The sequence below is a fragment of the Parus major genome, chromosome 6 (genome assembly GCF_001522545.3).
Source record: "Parus major isolate Abel chromosome 6, Parus_major1.1, whole genome shotgun sequence".
Lineage (NCBI taxonomy): Eukaryota > Metazoa > Chordata > Aves > Passeriformes > Paridae > Parus > Parus major.
Window position 1 is genome coordinate 12,602,866 of NC_031775.1, and position 15,155 is coordinate 12,618,020.

Here is a 15,155-nt window from a genome sequence, read left to right on the forward strand (position 1 = left end):
TTCCTTCCCTTTTTCCTTCCCTTTTTCCTTCCCTTTTTCCTTCCTTCCCTTTTTCCTTCCCTTTTTCCTTCCCAAGCTGAGCCCGAACAATTTCTATACACACACAAATCCACCTCCCCGGAGAAAGTTGCCGCGGTTGCGTTTCTGGCAGTGGTTCCCAAGCCCTGTTGCGAGCCCTGCCTCTGCCCCTCGCTTCCCTCCGCCACGGATGGCTCTCCGGTCGGATGGGATGCGCCAGGAGCTGGGTTGGGGAAGGCAGGCTCGTTTCCACCGCTAAACAAAGGCTGGAAACGCACCAACAAAGGACCTGGCCCGGTCCCTCGGCCCCGTGCGAGAGCCGCAGGTGAGGGCTGGGGCTTGCCCGGCCGGGAGCGGGGGGTCCTGTTTGCGGAGCAGTGCTTGAATCGGAAGGAGGGGGTGGGGGGAAGAGGCGAGTCTGCAGGGCTTCAGAAGAAACTGGTCGTAAGTTCGTGGGGAAACTTTCTTTCCCCTTCCCCTCTTTGTGGGAAAGCCGGGTAAACGGGCGAATTTTGCTCTCTCTCCTCCCGTACCGTTCGCCAAGACGGGCTCGCTGCTTCCCTTCCCCTGGCTGGGAGCCGCCAAAGCTCAAGTTAGGCGCCTAATTAAAAAAAGTGGCAGGAAGACTCATGCCTCTTTAACATCAGTTGTTAATGGCCTCGGAGTTTACTGCCTCTGAGGAGGAAGATGCAGAGGGAGAGGCAGAGGGATGAAGTGCGGGGAAACAGAGGGGCTGAAAGAAATGGAGAGGGAGTCTTTCAGCGCAGTGGAGGAAGAGAAAGAGAGATTAAAGGAAGGGTGGGGGAAATGGAGAATTCTAACTTATAAAAAGGAGCTGGAAGGTGGAGGGGGCGGGGAAGGACTGAACTGTGAGCTGACACCAAATCCCTCCAGTTTCCCTGGCTGCCTCATCTGGGCAGCTCGGGCGGGATGCGGAGTCAGGAAACAATTGTGCGGGCGCGGAGAGTGGCACGCAGAGAGGAGAGAGGACGAGCGGATCCGGGATGGAGTGACGGACAGAGGGAGGGAGGTTTTCCGAGCGCGGAGCGTTATTCCCGGGTGCTTGCCTTTCCTTCTCACTCTGACCCCGGTACTTTCCTCATTCCTCTCCTCCCTGAGATTTGCAAACCAAACGTCACCAATCAATGCGAGCCCCGGCTCTGTGGGTGCGTGTGTGCGTGTGTGTGCGTGTGTGAGCGTGGTTGTTGATCATGACTTGCTGGACTTCGAAACTCTGCCTCTTCTGACTCCCTCCCAGCCTGTAAGTTCAGAATTACAACCTTCTACATCTATGCAAACTTTTATGTGTCGGAAAATACCTTTTTCTAGGAGAAAGAGAAATTGTCACCATGTGAACATCTGATTTCTGACACACGGGGCTTTACCCCTCCCCCAGCGTGGGGAAAAATATCTCCCGTGGATGTCTTTAAACAGTGCACAATCCATAACTTTGGCAATGTATATGTAGTGTTATTTCTGCAAGGCAGTTTTCCAGGGTTAGGGGAGGTGGTTGCATTCTGCTAAATGGATCCTTTGTGGTGAGTGCAGATTTATGCCCAGTTTTGATTTATAATTAAATTAGCTTCTAATTTGCAATATGTGCGTCTGTGTTTAAAATGTATCTAATCTGTGAAATTGAGGACTGGGGCACTTTAAATGAAAATCTACCTTTCGCCTCAAGGGTTTCTTTATGAAGGGATAGCCGGGAGGGCAGCGTGCAGCAGGAAAGTGAGGTTGTAATTTCCATTAGAAGATGTCAATCAATCTTTCTTTTCAATACATCAATTAATAAATCCGATTGGTGCTGCGGGCTGCTCCCCCCCCACCCCCACCCCCGCCGGGGCACTCTTTTTGGCCGGATGGGGAAGTGTGAGGGGAAGGCAAACTTCGGCAGGGAAGTCCCCGCAGGCAAAGCCCGACCCGACCCGCCCTCCCCCCCTCCCCTTCTCCCCCTCTCCGGCCCTGCGCGGGGCTCCGGGACCGGCTCCAGCCTCGGCGCGGCGCTGGGGGCGGCAGGCGAAGCCGGCGGGACTCCCTCCGTCGGCTCTCGGGGTTTGGCAGAACTAAATTGACACAACTTGGTGAGATACGGTCAATTTTTTTCGCCCCGATAGTGGGGGTGTGCACACGCGGCTAGGTCTGGGCCCGGGACCCTCCGTCTTAGTTGATTTGTATTTATTTAAGCTTCACTTTTAAAAGCGACCCTCCCTCACCGTCCCACCCCACGGAGCTCTAACCCGGGCAATATTATCACCGGTTTCATTGGTTATTTTCCAACGGAACCGCAGCACCAAGCTTTAATTTTTCACAATTAAAAAGCGGCCGGGATGGCGGTGATCTCCTCCAGCCTGACAGCTCGCCCTAGCTCTCCCTGCTGTTAGCGAATGCTCCGCACCTACAAATTACCGCGGAAATGGGGGAAAGAGGGTATTTTTTTCTTTTTTTAACGGGAAAATACAGTAATGCCTCTAATTTAGCAATTACACCGATTCTCCTTTATTTTCAAGTGGCGCTGGTCGTTCAGCAGAATGTCACCGTGGTGGGCAGGCGGGTGGAAGCCCGAGGACAGCCCGGCGCAGGAGTGCCCAGTGCCCACTTGGGGAAAGTTTGCCCGGCAGGGACAGGGCAGGAGTGGGGAAGGGGGGACAGCGCCGGGACACGGCGGCACCGAGGGCCGCCCCTTGGGTCTCTGCTTTTAGAGCTTCACAGTCAGGAAAACCGGACAAACAGAACTAATTCAATGTGTCGCCTCTCCCTGACAGAATACACACAGTATTTTATAGAAATCCGACTACAGAAAGGGCTGACTTTCCTGAACCCACGACCAATGTAAAAAAGACGCTCAGAAGGAGGAGAACATCCTCAAACTACTCCGTTGTCATCGTCATCATCATCATGTCCGTTTGATTTAAAAACAGCACGATAGGGAGAACGCTCTCACTGAACGCTGTCTCCTCAGCTTTCTTTTTTTCCTCCCAACCACTCGGCTTTGTACCCTCAGATTTGCGGGCTGCTGCTGCCGGTTTGAGTTGCTCGACACAAGCAGCTTTTTGCGTGTCTCCAGCGAGAGGGAGAACGCGGGGTGAACAGAGGGCTGCGAGAGGGAACTTGGGGGCTACGGGGCTGAACTTCGGGAAGGAATGAAGTAAAAAGAAGAGCGAGAGAATGAGAGAGTCTCCCAGGCAGCTCGATCCCATTAGCTCCGTCCTTGGGTTGCATATTTATACGGTCTAGGAGGTGAACAGATGGACTATCAATTTAATTCCATCTTCAACACCATCAGAGATTGATTTTCTACTCGCTTTTAATTTTGCCATAATTAATTAGATCATTACAACTGTTTTCTATTGATCTCCCTATTTAAACCTCAGATGCAAAGGGACTTCGGCAGATCCTTTAAAAACACAGAAGGGAAAAGGAACAGAGGGGTTTGCAAACTTTCTAAAGGGTTTTTTTTTTTCCAGTTTTGACTTAGAAGATTTTCGGTGCAGAATAGCAAAAAACTGCCTCCGTGGCCTTTTCTTTTAGGAGGCCTTTTTCGTTGCCTTTGTAATTTTCTTTTACGATTTGGTGAATCTTTGTCATATTTATATATAATATACAACATATATAATAGATTTAATTGGTTCGATTATGAAAACATAAGCTTGCACGTGTATATGCATATATATATATTCACACACAACGTGTTTAATATTGAGATTTACAGAGCTGGTGCACACACATTTATACATGAGGAAACTATCGACAGAAGAGATGTGGTTTTCTGAAGGGCGAATATTTTTATTTGCCTCCCGTACGTGTCTCTCTGTTTGTGCACTTGAATCCCTCTCTAGGTGGGGGATATTTCACCCTGCGACTCCATCAGAAATGACAAAGGAAAACCAGCGCTGTTAGCTCCGGTTCCTAGCTCGGTTCCCAGCGCCCGCCGCAGCCTTTCTTTTCCAAGCCTCCCCTGCAGCAAACGACTGACAGCCGGGGCAACAGCACGGCTCTGTGCTGGCAGTCGGTGAGGTTTGTATTTTAAACCTCTGTATCCTTTCCCCCCCACCAAAAAAAAAATCCCTAAATTAAAAGCTCTGTTTATATACTTAATTTGAGGAAACCAAACCGCGTAATTGTGCTTTTACCGCGAGCGGCAGCGCCGGGGAAAACCTCTCCGGCGGGGTTTGTTTGAAGCTTTGTTTGCAAATCATAAAATTGCTGACTGGGAGACGGGGGCGATCCGGAGACGCGTCCGTCGGCGGAGCAGGTTTGGGGGGCTCAGGGGCAGCCCCCGCTCGGGGGAGAGGCAGTGCCGGCCCCCGCCCGCCTCAGCCCCGCGTTTCGCCCCCGCAGAGCCCGGGCCAGGCGCTGGGCTGCTGGACAACGCAGATCCAGAGCCAGCACGGCCAGCAAAGTTTCCCGAGGTGGGGAGGGAGTCGGTGGAGAAAGAGTTTAAAAAATGCCCTGAACTTTCTGCGGACGGGAGGGAGCTCCGGGATTGGGGCAAATAGACAAAGGCCGATGGAGGGGGCTGGCTCGGCCGCCCGGGTCGCCTGGAGGGCGGCGAGGCAAAGCGCCCGGGGCCGCCGGCGGTCCGAGCGGGCCGGGAGGGAAGGGACCGGGGCCCGGCCCGGCTCTCGCTCGCGTCTGGGGGCTCCGCTGAGGGTCCTTAAGAAGCTCCCGCGGTAAACACTGTGGGAACCCAGCCTTTCGAGGGGTGCCGGAGCGGACACCCGTAAGGAAAGGGGGTATTTATGAGGTGAGATAGCAAGTGTTAGAGGGGGATCTGGCGAGGCGAGGAGGGTGTGCGTGGAGGAGAGAAGAAGCAGGCTGCCTCCTGCCAAAGGAGGGAGTTGGGGGTGACGGTCTCATCCCTCCCTGCTGAATATTCAGCGCCCCCCCGCCTTACCTGCTCTCCCTGAGCTCTGAGCCATGGCTCCTCTGCCTAATGGCCCGTCTCCCCGGGACGGCTGCAAGCCAGTAGATCCGCCGCGGCCTTTTCTTCGTTTCTCTCCTCCCCGCTTGGGTGTCTTGCTTTCCCCCGCTGACTTTCGAGATCTAGGCGCAACCACCCAAAACTAAACGGTTTAGATAACAACACACACACACCAGAGCACCACCACTACCAAAAAAAAAAAAAAAAAAAATAGCCAGCCACAGAGAAAGAAACGCCGCTCTACTGAGCCGGGACAGGCTAAAAGGAGGGGAAAATAAATAACAATCAAAGCAAATGCAGCGCTGCTGCTTATAAAATTGGAGAGGGGCTCACCTGCTCCAGTGTACCAGGGCTGTGCAGCCAGGGAGGAAAGGGGCTGGGGGGTCCCGCGGGGATCCTGCGGGAGGGGGGACAACGCCCGGACTTGGAATCTGCTTCCCCTTGCCCCCCTCCCTCAAGCTGGCTACCTGTAGGGAAGTCTTGTTGTAACAGCAGATTAATTTGTTGTCTTATTACCATAAAAATGTGCTCGGAGAGGGGCTGGCAAGGGAGAGGGGGACGCGGGACAGAGGAGGAACTTCCTCCAAGTTGAAAAGGGAAGCGGTGGGCTCGGGCTGAGGGGGGAGCTCGTCGGGGACGGGCGGGGGATTGGTCTGGATGGTGGCGCAGCCCACCCGGGAGCTGCTAGCTCTCAGCTCGGGGTCCGGACAGACTCCAGGTGGGGTGGTGGGGTACAGGGATTCCGCCGTTTAGTTTGGAGGCGACAGAAGGCAATCCTATGAAGTCTACCTCTGTGAGAGCCTAGATTTTTGCCTCTGAGAGATTATTTATCCGTCCATCCATCCATCCATCCATCCATCCATCCATCCATCCATCCATCCATCCCTCCCTCCATCCATCCCTCCATTTATCTGTCCACTCGTCTCTTTTCTTGCTCTTACGACCACGTTTTGATAGAGGCTTTGCAACTGAAAATAAATAAATAATAAATAGAACAAAGCTCTAAAGAAAAGAAGAAAAATTCCCAGTGCTAAAGACATCACTGAACGAATATTTTTCTTTCTCTCTTTCTGCTCCCCCCTTCTATCTACCCATTGATTGAAAGTCTCTCTCAGCTCCAACAAGGAGTCCCAGGAAAAATGAACCATTCTGCTATCGATTCTTCATTAAAATTACATTTCTGCATTTGCTAAATTGGTTTTAAAAAGCTTCCCCTGTTATTATTGTCTTGTCAGAGCCGGCGGTGCTGGGCAAACAGTATTTAAAAGCTTGGGACCTCTCCAAGATGAGGCTGTTGGGGGTTATGTGTGTGCATGTGTTTCTTTTTCTAAAGTGTTTAGGAAAATGTTAACAACGCAGACTGGTGAAAAGCACGCCCAAGACAAGTGGAGGATTGTAAAAATAAGGAAGGTGGAGGGAATGCTTTCCTTCATATCACTTAAAAATCATCGATTGCCTCTTCAAGCAAAGGGAAAAAAAAAGTTTCATTTAAAATAGTAAAATGGGGCACCAAAAGTCAATAATTGCAGCAAGGAGTATTTGCCTCAGACGCCGTCTCCAGCCCGGTGTGCAGCAGCCGCCGGATCTGTCTGGAGTGGTTCCTCACCTCCCTGCAGCCCGAACTCAGCTCGCAGCCGCGCTGAAATGCTTCCTCGGTGAGATGTTTAAATAAGTCCAGCTAACCCTGACACATGCACAAGATTCCTCCGACCTTACCCCACAAACCCCACGGAATCCCCGTCCTCCCTCCCCAGACTGGTGTGGGAGAAACCCAGAAGGGACTCTGGGAGATTTACTTTGAATTCTGCAAATCTCTCTCGAAAGAGCAGGGAAGCAGAAATGTCTTCCTGATGTGTTTATCCCCTAATCAGTTCATTAGTTATAAACAACATGACATTAGAAGTTAGGAGGCAGTTGATATTAATTTTTATTTAACTAGTTGATGTTTAATCCGTCACGCCAGACTGCTTAGAGAGAGCTGCCTGACACAAACCAGTTAGAACTTCATACACCGCGATGATCGGCCGGGCATTGGGACAAACAAACGGCGGCGGGGGGGGCGAGGGGCAAGGAAACAGAAGGGAAGGGAGCAAGGGGGAGAGGAGTAAATCCAGGAAAGAGGGGGGAAAGCAGCAAAAGAATCTGGAAAATTCCCCTTCCCTGTATAAAATGTTCGTGTGAATCGGTAGAGAAGGGAAGGGGGGGACTAAGCATGAAAAATATCGCCAGGAGGCTGAGCCGAGCGGGCCGAGAAGGGCAGGTGCCCATGGCAGCCACCCCTGCGGGCTATGGGGGGCTTGGGGCGGGCTGGGCGGCAGGGCCGGGGGTTCAGCCCCTGCAGGCTGCGCGCCGTCGGGCAGAGCGGGGGGCACCGCCAAGAGAGTCCTCTCTTAATTAAAAGGGGCACAGGTTAATTAGCCCGAGGCTAGCCGAGGGAGAACAGCAACACATGGTGGGGCCGGGATAACCCGGAACCGGACTTTTCCCGGTTTCCCGGTGTGTAACAGTCCTCTTCGGTGCCAGACTGCGACCCTTAACCAAGGAGCGCAGGTGCTGCTACAGATGAAAGGAGTGAACGATTTTGGGTACCTTAACGGACACGCGTCTCTTCCTATGTTAAAGCTGTGCTGAAGTATAATCTAACGCGAGTCTAGAATTACAGACTTCCCTGTTAGAATCTCTTTTTTCTCCCCTTGCAGCAAACTGGTGCCCCACGAATGGTTATAGCGTACCTGTTTGGCTCTACACCATCTCTATACACGTGAATCTCTGCTCTTTACCCTGCCGACACGTTGGACGCCCACCCTCGCCTTTGCTCCCGAGGGGACGCCAAGCATTATCCAAACACCTTCCCCTTCTGTGGTGGGACCCCCGGCGTTTCTTCTCCTGCGTGAGTGCTGCAGTGTGCCCTCAGCGTGCCCTTTCGCTCAGCACTGTTCAGATGTATTAATGCGAGCTATTATAACTATATCTGCGTGCATTTCACAATTAAAACATTTCTTGGCCAAGCAGGAAAACCCTCGGCAGCAGCTCGGTGCGTTGCCTGCCCTGGACGCCTGTTCCTCCGTGGGCAGTAGCCGTGCGACTGTGACTACGGGAAAAGTGTTCTACGACACATATTTTAATATCAATTTCCATATTAATCAATCACCTCAAACATCTATCTGCTGGATAAAGGAAATAGTTCGCATTCCGAAGAAAATTGCCTGCTTTCCTGCAGTTAATAGTTAACTCCGTAATAGAAAGTTCCCAGGGAAATGCGGAGGCAGAGGGAGCGCGGCTCTTTGCTCCCAGCCAGCACCGGCCGCCTCTTCCCCCTGGCCGCAGCCTCTCCTAGCCCTCGGGAAAATCTCCCCTCTCCTCCGCCGTGGGCTCGGGCTTTGGCTGCCTGCACCTTTTAGGAAAGAAAGCAGGACGGAGTGCTTTCAGGAATAAACTCCTGATGGGGCTGTGCTGTGCAAAAGGGAGGCAGACAGGCTCTTTCCCCATAGTCCGAGACAGAAAGTGGTGCAACAGGTAATAGGGCAGACACTAGCGACACGGGGAGCAGGGACGATTTCCAAAGGCTGGGGGAAATGCACATTGCTCGGCTGTTTGGGTTGAGAGCGTTGTAAGGGAAGGGGTGCCTTTTCCTTTGTCCAACATAATTTGTCCCTTTCTCTGAGGCAGGGTGTGCTTTGAAGGGTGGAGAGGATATTTAAAAACAGGGCCTGCGGAGGAACGGGCAAGGGAGATGCAAGGACAGAGGCGAGGCTGGACCCCGGCCGGGGGCTTCGGCAGTCGGAGGCTGCTCCCTGCGGTTCGGCCGGCCGGCAGCAGTGCACGGGCAGATCCAGCCCTTTCCCGGGAGTTTCGGGGTGATTTCAGAGTTGCGGGATGTCCGTGCCGCCGCCGCTCTGTCCCACACCATTGCCTTAGTGTTGGGCTGACCACCTGGTGCTTTTTCATGGTGATGGCGGAACGGGGGAGGACAAAGGGAGAGGTGAGAGGAGCAGGGTAAGGAGTGAGCCTCTCCCCTGTTCCGGGGCTCTCCGTAGAGGTTGTGAGATGATCAAGAGTACTTTGAGCTACTAAAGTTGCAGGGATGCTGCTAACACGGGGAAAGGCTGCCTTTCCTGTGGCCGAGCTGATGTCAGAGCAGCGGAGTGGGAAGAGGGTTGCGAGAAGTTTGGGGTGGGTGGGGTGAATGCCTAGGGGCGGTGGGTTAGGCTTGCCGTGGGGTGGAACCCGCCCGTCCGCCCGCGGGACGCAGCCACAGGAGCTCTCGCTGCCTTGGGGTGTCTCCGGAGGGGTGCCCGGCTGTTACCCCGGCCGGGCTGGGAGGTGGGCGTGAGGGACGGAGTCAGGGGGAGCTGAGCCAGGCGGCATCGGTGCAGGCGTGAAGTTAGCGACCGGGACGTGGCGCAGGAATGAGAGGGCTGGGCGGGCGTGCCGGTGGCAGCCCGGGGCACGAAACCAAGCCGACTGCGGGAGGCCAGGTTCCCCGCGCAGATCAGGCCGGGAGCTCCCGCACCGGCTCGGGGGCAGCCGGGAGGAGAGCGCAGTTTGGCTGTCTCGGGGCTCCCGGAGCCCCAGCAGCAGGGCGGCCTCGCCCCGCTCCCGGCCGGGCAGCGCGTCCCGCCAGAGGGGGCAGTGCAGATCGGCCGTGCCGGGAGCGGGGCCCCGGCCCGGGCAGGGAGCGCTGCCCCAGACCCGGGCAGCGTTAATCCCTCGCTGCCCTGTGGTGACGTTTAGATTGAAAAGCCCTTCCCAGAACCTTTCCACGGCCCCGGCTGGTGGTCCCGGTTGGAGGCGGTGGCTGACAAAACCAGGCGAAGTTTCCCGGGGTCGGGGCTACCGTACCCCCTGAGCGGGGCTGGGGGCGGCAATGCTCCCCCGAGGGCTGGGGAGACGTCGGTGGGATCTCCTATTCCTTCTCCAGGTAGTTCAACACAAGTTTCTATCTCAAGGAAGGGGACCCGGCAGCCAGACGGCCTGCGGGCACCCTGTGCTTAGGGACAGCCTTGGTCCGCAGGGCCCGGGGAATCTGGAGGGCTTTGGGAATCTGGGAAGTCCCAGCTTGGATTAGGATAGAAATGAGGGAGATGGACACGTAGGCGGGGGGCTCCCACTCGCCGTTGCCAGAATTGGAGAAAAGGAAAGGAAAAATGGAAGATCGCATAAAAACTGTGAGAGATTGTGGCAGCTGAACATGCCCTGTGCCAATGTGCAAAAGAAGGTGAAAATAAAAGAAGCATGGAGAGGATGGAAATCAGGATGAATGGGTAGACAGAGAGACAGAAATTGATCTTTACTAATATTAGAGAAAAATGTCTGAATGAAGAAGGGGATGTTTAATTTGATGATGAAAGGGGGATGGATGGATGGATGGATGGATGGATGGATGGATGGATGGATGGATGGATGGATAAATGGACAGGATGAGTGAAAAAATAGAAAATATGAGAAGAGGAAAACCCCCCACCTTTCTAGCATTTGTGGACAGAAGCAAGTGAATGAGGGGGCAGAGGAAGAGAAAGGATAAGAGAGGAAAGGATAAAAGGAAAGGGAAAATAAAAGAAAGAAAAAGAAGTAAAGAATAAAGAGGTATTTAAGAGCCGTCAAACACTTGGTAGACATGAAAATTAGAACAGAAAAGCTGAAACATTTATGGCAGCCTGCGCCGAGGTGATTTCCCCATTGGCATTTTATGGAGCTCCTAAATCTCAGCTTTACGCTGTTTTGAGCTGTAAAGAATTATTTTCCGCCGCACTTTTCTTTTTTAGGTTCACTTCCACTTTCCATTGCGGGTGCCCCGGAGCAGGGTGAGCAGCTGCCCCCGAGCAAGCGCCTCCCGTCGGGCCGAAGGGCAGCGGACAGCGGGGGCTGGCCTCTCGGCCCCATGCGGGGACGGCAACTCCCGGCTCTGCAGCTCTGGCCACCCTCGGCAGCCCGGGGGTCCCGGGGGCAGCAGCAGGAGCGGCTCGCAGCCGGTGCAGAAGCAACAGTTCCCCGGCACGTCGAGGAAAGGGAAGAACCTGCTTTTCCCCCGGGCACGGCTTTCTTCGGGATGGGGAGGGAGCCAGCGGAGGCACGGCTGGGCTGCCTTGCTCCGCAGCTCTTGCCGTGCGCGGGGGAGAGTGTTGGGGAACGGCTACGGGAGCAAGAAAAAACAGACCTCAAGGTGCAAGAAGTGAGGAAACAGTGGCTCTCCCTTCCCAGACAGCCTGTCCTTCCACGTCGGTGGAAAACTCCAAACCTCGGTGGAAAACTCCAATACTCCAAGCACTAGTAATTATAAGAGGAACAATAATGACAACAATGATAATGTGTTTCCGTATATTAAAGCATAGAAAATAAATATCCTCCTACATCCGCTGCTTCCCTGGTCCCCGGATCTCTTGAACGAGCTGAGTTTTCAGTATTTTGGGGGCTGGAGTAGGTTTGAGAGGGGAACATTGAGTGGAAGAGTAAAAGCCGGGGGAGATGTAACTCGTGTGCCTTTCACCTTTTCCCGGGAACACAACCATTGTCCTTGTGACAAGAATCTCTGTTATGGTCTGGGAGCTGTAGAGAAAAGGGAACTTTGCAGGTCCGTCTCCTAACTCTGCTGCGGGCAGCTCCCTCCACCTCCCCCCCCTTGCACCGCAACCCCGGCAGCCCCCGGGCTCTGAACCAGTTGATATAAAAGTGTGTGTGAGGGGGATAAAAGTTCCAGTCTCTCATGAGGGGAGAAGGCTGCAGGGGCAGAAGCAAGTTAATTTCCAGCCGATTTCTCATTACTCTTATTAACGCCTGTAAGGGAGAGAAAATTAGGCACACAGCACACGTTTTGGCCACTTCATAAAAAATGCAGATTTGAGAGATGATGTGAAATGTGCCCTCGAGTCAATGATTAAAGATAGCTGACTACATTTTTTTTTTTTTTTTCTATTTGGAGTTGAGATGAGAAATGCCCCTGAGCTCTGTAGGTCCAGGAAGGGTCCTTTAATAACTGATAAATTGGCCCAAGAACTCCCTCTTCCCCTCTCTCCCTCTGCCCCTCCCCCAGTCCCCTCCCCGCCCTATACCCTCCACCGTCACACGTCGCCGACCGTCAGGGGAGAGATGCAATCCGCTGCCCTTCGCCCGGCGATCAATAGGAATCGCTCTCGGGGGATTATTTCCCGAGCGGTCCATGTGTGCCTGGGCAGTGACACCCCAGCGAGTGAGTGCGGGGGGCTGCGGCCGCTCCTGCCTCGTCCCACTCGTGTCGGCAACTTTCGCTCCCCATCATCCCCTTAGCTTGTCAACTTTGTCTGCCAGCTGGCCAAGAGACAGAGGTTCTGATTCAACAGCATTAAAGATTTGCGCTTAAGAATACTCGATTGAGGAGATGGCCGTTGTGAAAAGAGGAGTTTTCCCATTCGTTTTGAAAGCAGAGAAAGTTAAAGCTAATGGCCGCGGCCAACGCTGGCAGTTGTCATCTCTGCCCGATTGTCAGAAGTCGAGTCTTCCTCCAAGTTTCCTAAGAAAGTTTTGGCATCGACGGATGTCCGTGTGAAGGGGAAGCGCTCGCCTCCCCCTGCCACGGCCACTCCTGAGCGGACAAAGAAGCGTTTGCCGAGCCCTGCCAGGGGGAGGTTTAAAAGCACAATGAAGGGAAACTGTGAGGAAGAGCCCTGATCTGTCTCTTCCCTGCCTGGCGTCGGAGGTTATAGAACGCCCGGGCTGCTGGCTTCCAGGGCTGGCACTGTCGGAGGAAACAGGAGTTTGGAATGCTGAGAGTGGGGCGAAGGAGAGAAGTGCCCTCCAAAAAGGCGCTTCAATTTCTTACTCAAAAGCATCCTTCCCTGTCGTCCCCATTACAAACTTGAGAGGGAGAAAAAATAAAAAGGGAAGGAAAGATAAGAGAGACGGGTTGGGGAGGGGGATAAAATCAAAGCTTTCCAGCCCGCTGGAAGAAGAAATGTGTATTTCTTTTTTCTAAACACTTCTAATTTTTCAAACCAATTGGAAATAATAAAATGTATAAAGAAAGCAGGGATGCAGTTTTCCAGAGCTCAGCTGCTGAATAACTCCTCATCAGCCGCACCGATTTCTTTGATTAATCCCGAGGTCTGAAGTGGAAGCAGTTCCAGTGTGATACCTTACACGCCAATATGCTTCTGCTTCCCTACTTTGTTAGACTCGTTTATGCACATTTTTTTAACAATAATTTCGACTCCTTTTCCCCTTAATAAATCCATTTTTTGAAGCGGTACCTGCTTTCTAATTGCCCTGAATAAATACCTTTCCCCATCTCTGGTTTCCTACATCCAATGGCACCCCATCGGGAAGGAGGTCGGAGGCATCAGGCCGGGGGACCGGACCACCCCAGCTTCTGACAATTTCCTCCTTCTCTTTAGTAAGGAAGTTGTAATTGTAATTTCGTGTGCGAAACGGTGCGGACTGACATTCACTGTCTTAATGGGACTTAATGTAACTGTACACGATCCTTTATGCAACCATATACATAACGAGCACTCTCGTTGCTAGACGTATTGCCAACTCTCAGATTCCCTGTGTAACTATAAGTATATATGTTATGTTCACAACTACGCGCATATATCCGAAATAGATTCCTCTGTGGAGAGAAATACGTGGCAATATGTAAGAAATGTATAATATAAACCCGAATATTTATATCAAAATGAAGATACTTTAATTTATATATATTTTATTGCAAATAACTATTTCTTTTGGAGACAGCTAGGGAGCATTTAGTACGTGGCGAGATGCACCTGCGTGGGGATCTGAACGGGAATGATCCCTTGCGCTTGCATAGCTTGTGCTTATGAACATATATCACATGTATCTCTCTCCCCCCTCTTCTCCATTTATAAAATATCAATGTGATGCTTTAGAAAAGCTGTGAGCTCTGCACAGTTCTTTACCCTTTTGCCAGATGATGCCGTTGTTTATAAAATCGCACTTCTCTGCCAGGCGGCTTGCACCCTCCGTACTAATTCACACTACCGAGTCATTTATCCAGCTTTCATTTCTCCCTGAATTACCCGTCTCGGAGTCAACCAGAAGCACCAAATTCCTGCCTTTCTGATGAATGGACAATATTGTCTGCTCTTTTCAGGGCGAGAGAAAAATAGCTCGGGCAAGCGAGAGGGAAGCCGGGGGCTTCTGGGCGGCCGCCCCACAGGGATACGAGCGGGGCCGGTCCCCGCTCCTCGGCCGAGCCCCCTCCGCTCCGCTCCGCTCCGCGCCGCGCTGGGGGAGCCGAGGGCGGGTGGCAGGAGCACCGGGGAAGGCTCGGCCGGGAGCCAGGCTGCCCCCGGCACGGAGAGCCGCAGCCCACCGAGGACGCGCCTGCCTCCGCTCCCCGGCGTGCGGTGCCTGTGTGCGGTTTTCCTGGGCTGGCTTTGGGCTGCTTCGCAGGAGGCGCTAATTAGAGTGTAACTGCCAGGTCATTGATTTCATGTTACCAGAGTTGTTGTTGTTGTTGTGGGTGTTTTTTTTTCTTTTTTCTTTTCCTTTTTTTTTTTTTTTTTTTTTTTTAACACATGAAATATCAGCCCAGCTCAGAGGCTGTAAGAGCTGAGTTGGGGATAGTCTCAGAGACCCCCCAGACCCACAAAACCCAATTAACCTAATACACGCACACTGCTGGCTTGGGAGTTTCAAGCTCCAGACCCGCGGATCTGTCTGTTTTCCCTTTGTTGCTTTGTTGTAAGTCTCCTTCTGAAGACGATATCTGAATGCAGGGAGCATTATCAATGACTTTTAAATAATAACAAAGGGGAAAAAATAAAAATAATCAGCCCCGCCTCTTCTAGTTTCAATTACTCTAATTAAAAACCCGAAAGGCAATTCCTAGGCAATACCTAATAATAGAATTAGCAATCGGATCCATCATTTCACACGGGGATTTACTTGCAGGGGTTCTCTGCGAGCTCTATTAATAATAATAAAAAATCCTGCTAACCCTCTTTTTAAAATTAATAACTCTGTAATTATAATAATTTTATGTGCCTTTTTATAAGAAGAGGTTAATGTTGCCACAGTCTGGGGATGGGAAGGATGAAGTGAAGCGAAATACTGCTGCTTAAACTGACACCTTCCTATTTTATTAGGAGACATTATTATTATCAGACATCTGCAGGTAGAGAATTAAAATTAAAATCGCTTTCAACAATTCAATACACTTTTTATCAGCCATCTATCTGAAAATCATGAACATTCATCATCGGAGGCATTCTCCCTG

General features: G+C 52.3%; 2 protein-coding genes across 2 annotated transcripts in view; one reads left to right on the plus strand and one right to left on the minus strand.

Annotated features, from left to right (window-relative positions):
- The window catches only part of PAX2 (paired box 2), a 102,645-nt gene extending 97,233 nt beyond the window's left edge, over positions 1-5,412 (minus strand). Inside the window, exons 1-2 of the mRNA XM_015633171.2 lie at positions 5,273-5,412; positions 4,913-5,061 (exon numbers count right to left, since the gene is read on the minus strand). Of these exons, the coding sequence (XP_015488657.1) occupies positions 4,913-4,937 (25 nt within the window). The 5' untranslated portion in view covers positions 4,938-5,061; positions 5,273-5,412. The remainder of the gene's footprint in view (positions 1-4,912; positions 5,062-5,272) is intronic.
- A 3,260-nt stretch (positions 5,413-8,672) lies between these two features.
- Positions 8,673-11,291, plus strand: LOC107206843. Its single transcript, XM_033515708.1, has 3 exons — positions 8,673-8,921; positions 9,674-9,860; positions 10,705-11,291. Exons 1-3 carry the CDS (start codon positions 8,673-8,675, stop codon positions 11,208-11,210), a joined length of 942 nt encoding a protein of 313 aa, XP_033371599.1. The 3' UTR covers positions 11,211-11,291.
- Positions 11,292-15,155: the final 3,864 nt, after the last annotated feature.

Coding starts and splice junctions, on each gene's coding strand:
- LOC107206843 (XM_033515708.1), top strand. CDS start 8,673: ATGCAAGGACAGAGGCGAGGCTGGACCCCGGCCGGGGGCTTCGGCAGT. Junction 8,922..9,673: donor GGGGGAGGACAAAGGGAGAG/GTGAGAGGAGCA, acceptor GGTGACGTTTAG/ATTGAAAAGCCCTTCCCAGA. Junction 9,861..10,704: donor ATCTCCTATTCCTTCTCCAG/GTAGTTCAACAC, acceptor TTTCTTTTTTAG/GTTCACTTCCACTTTCCATT.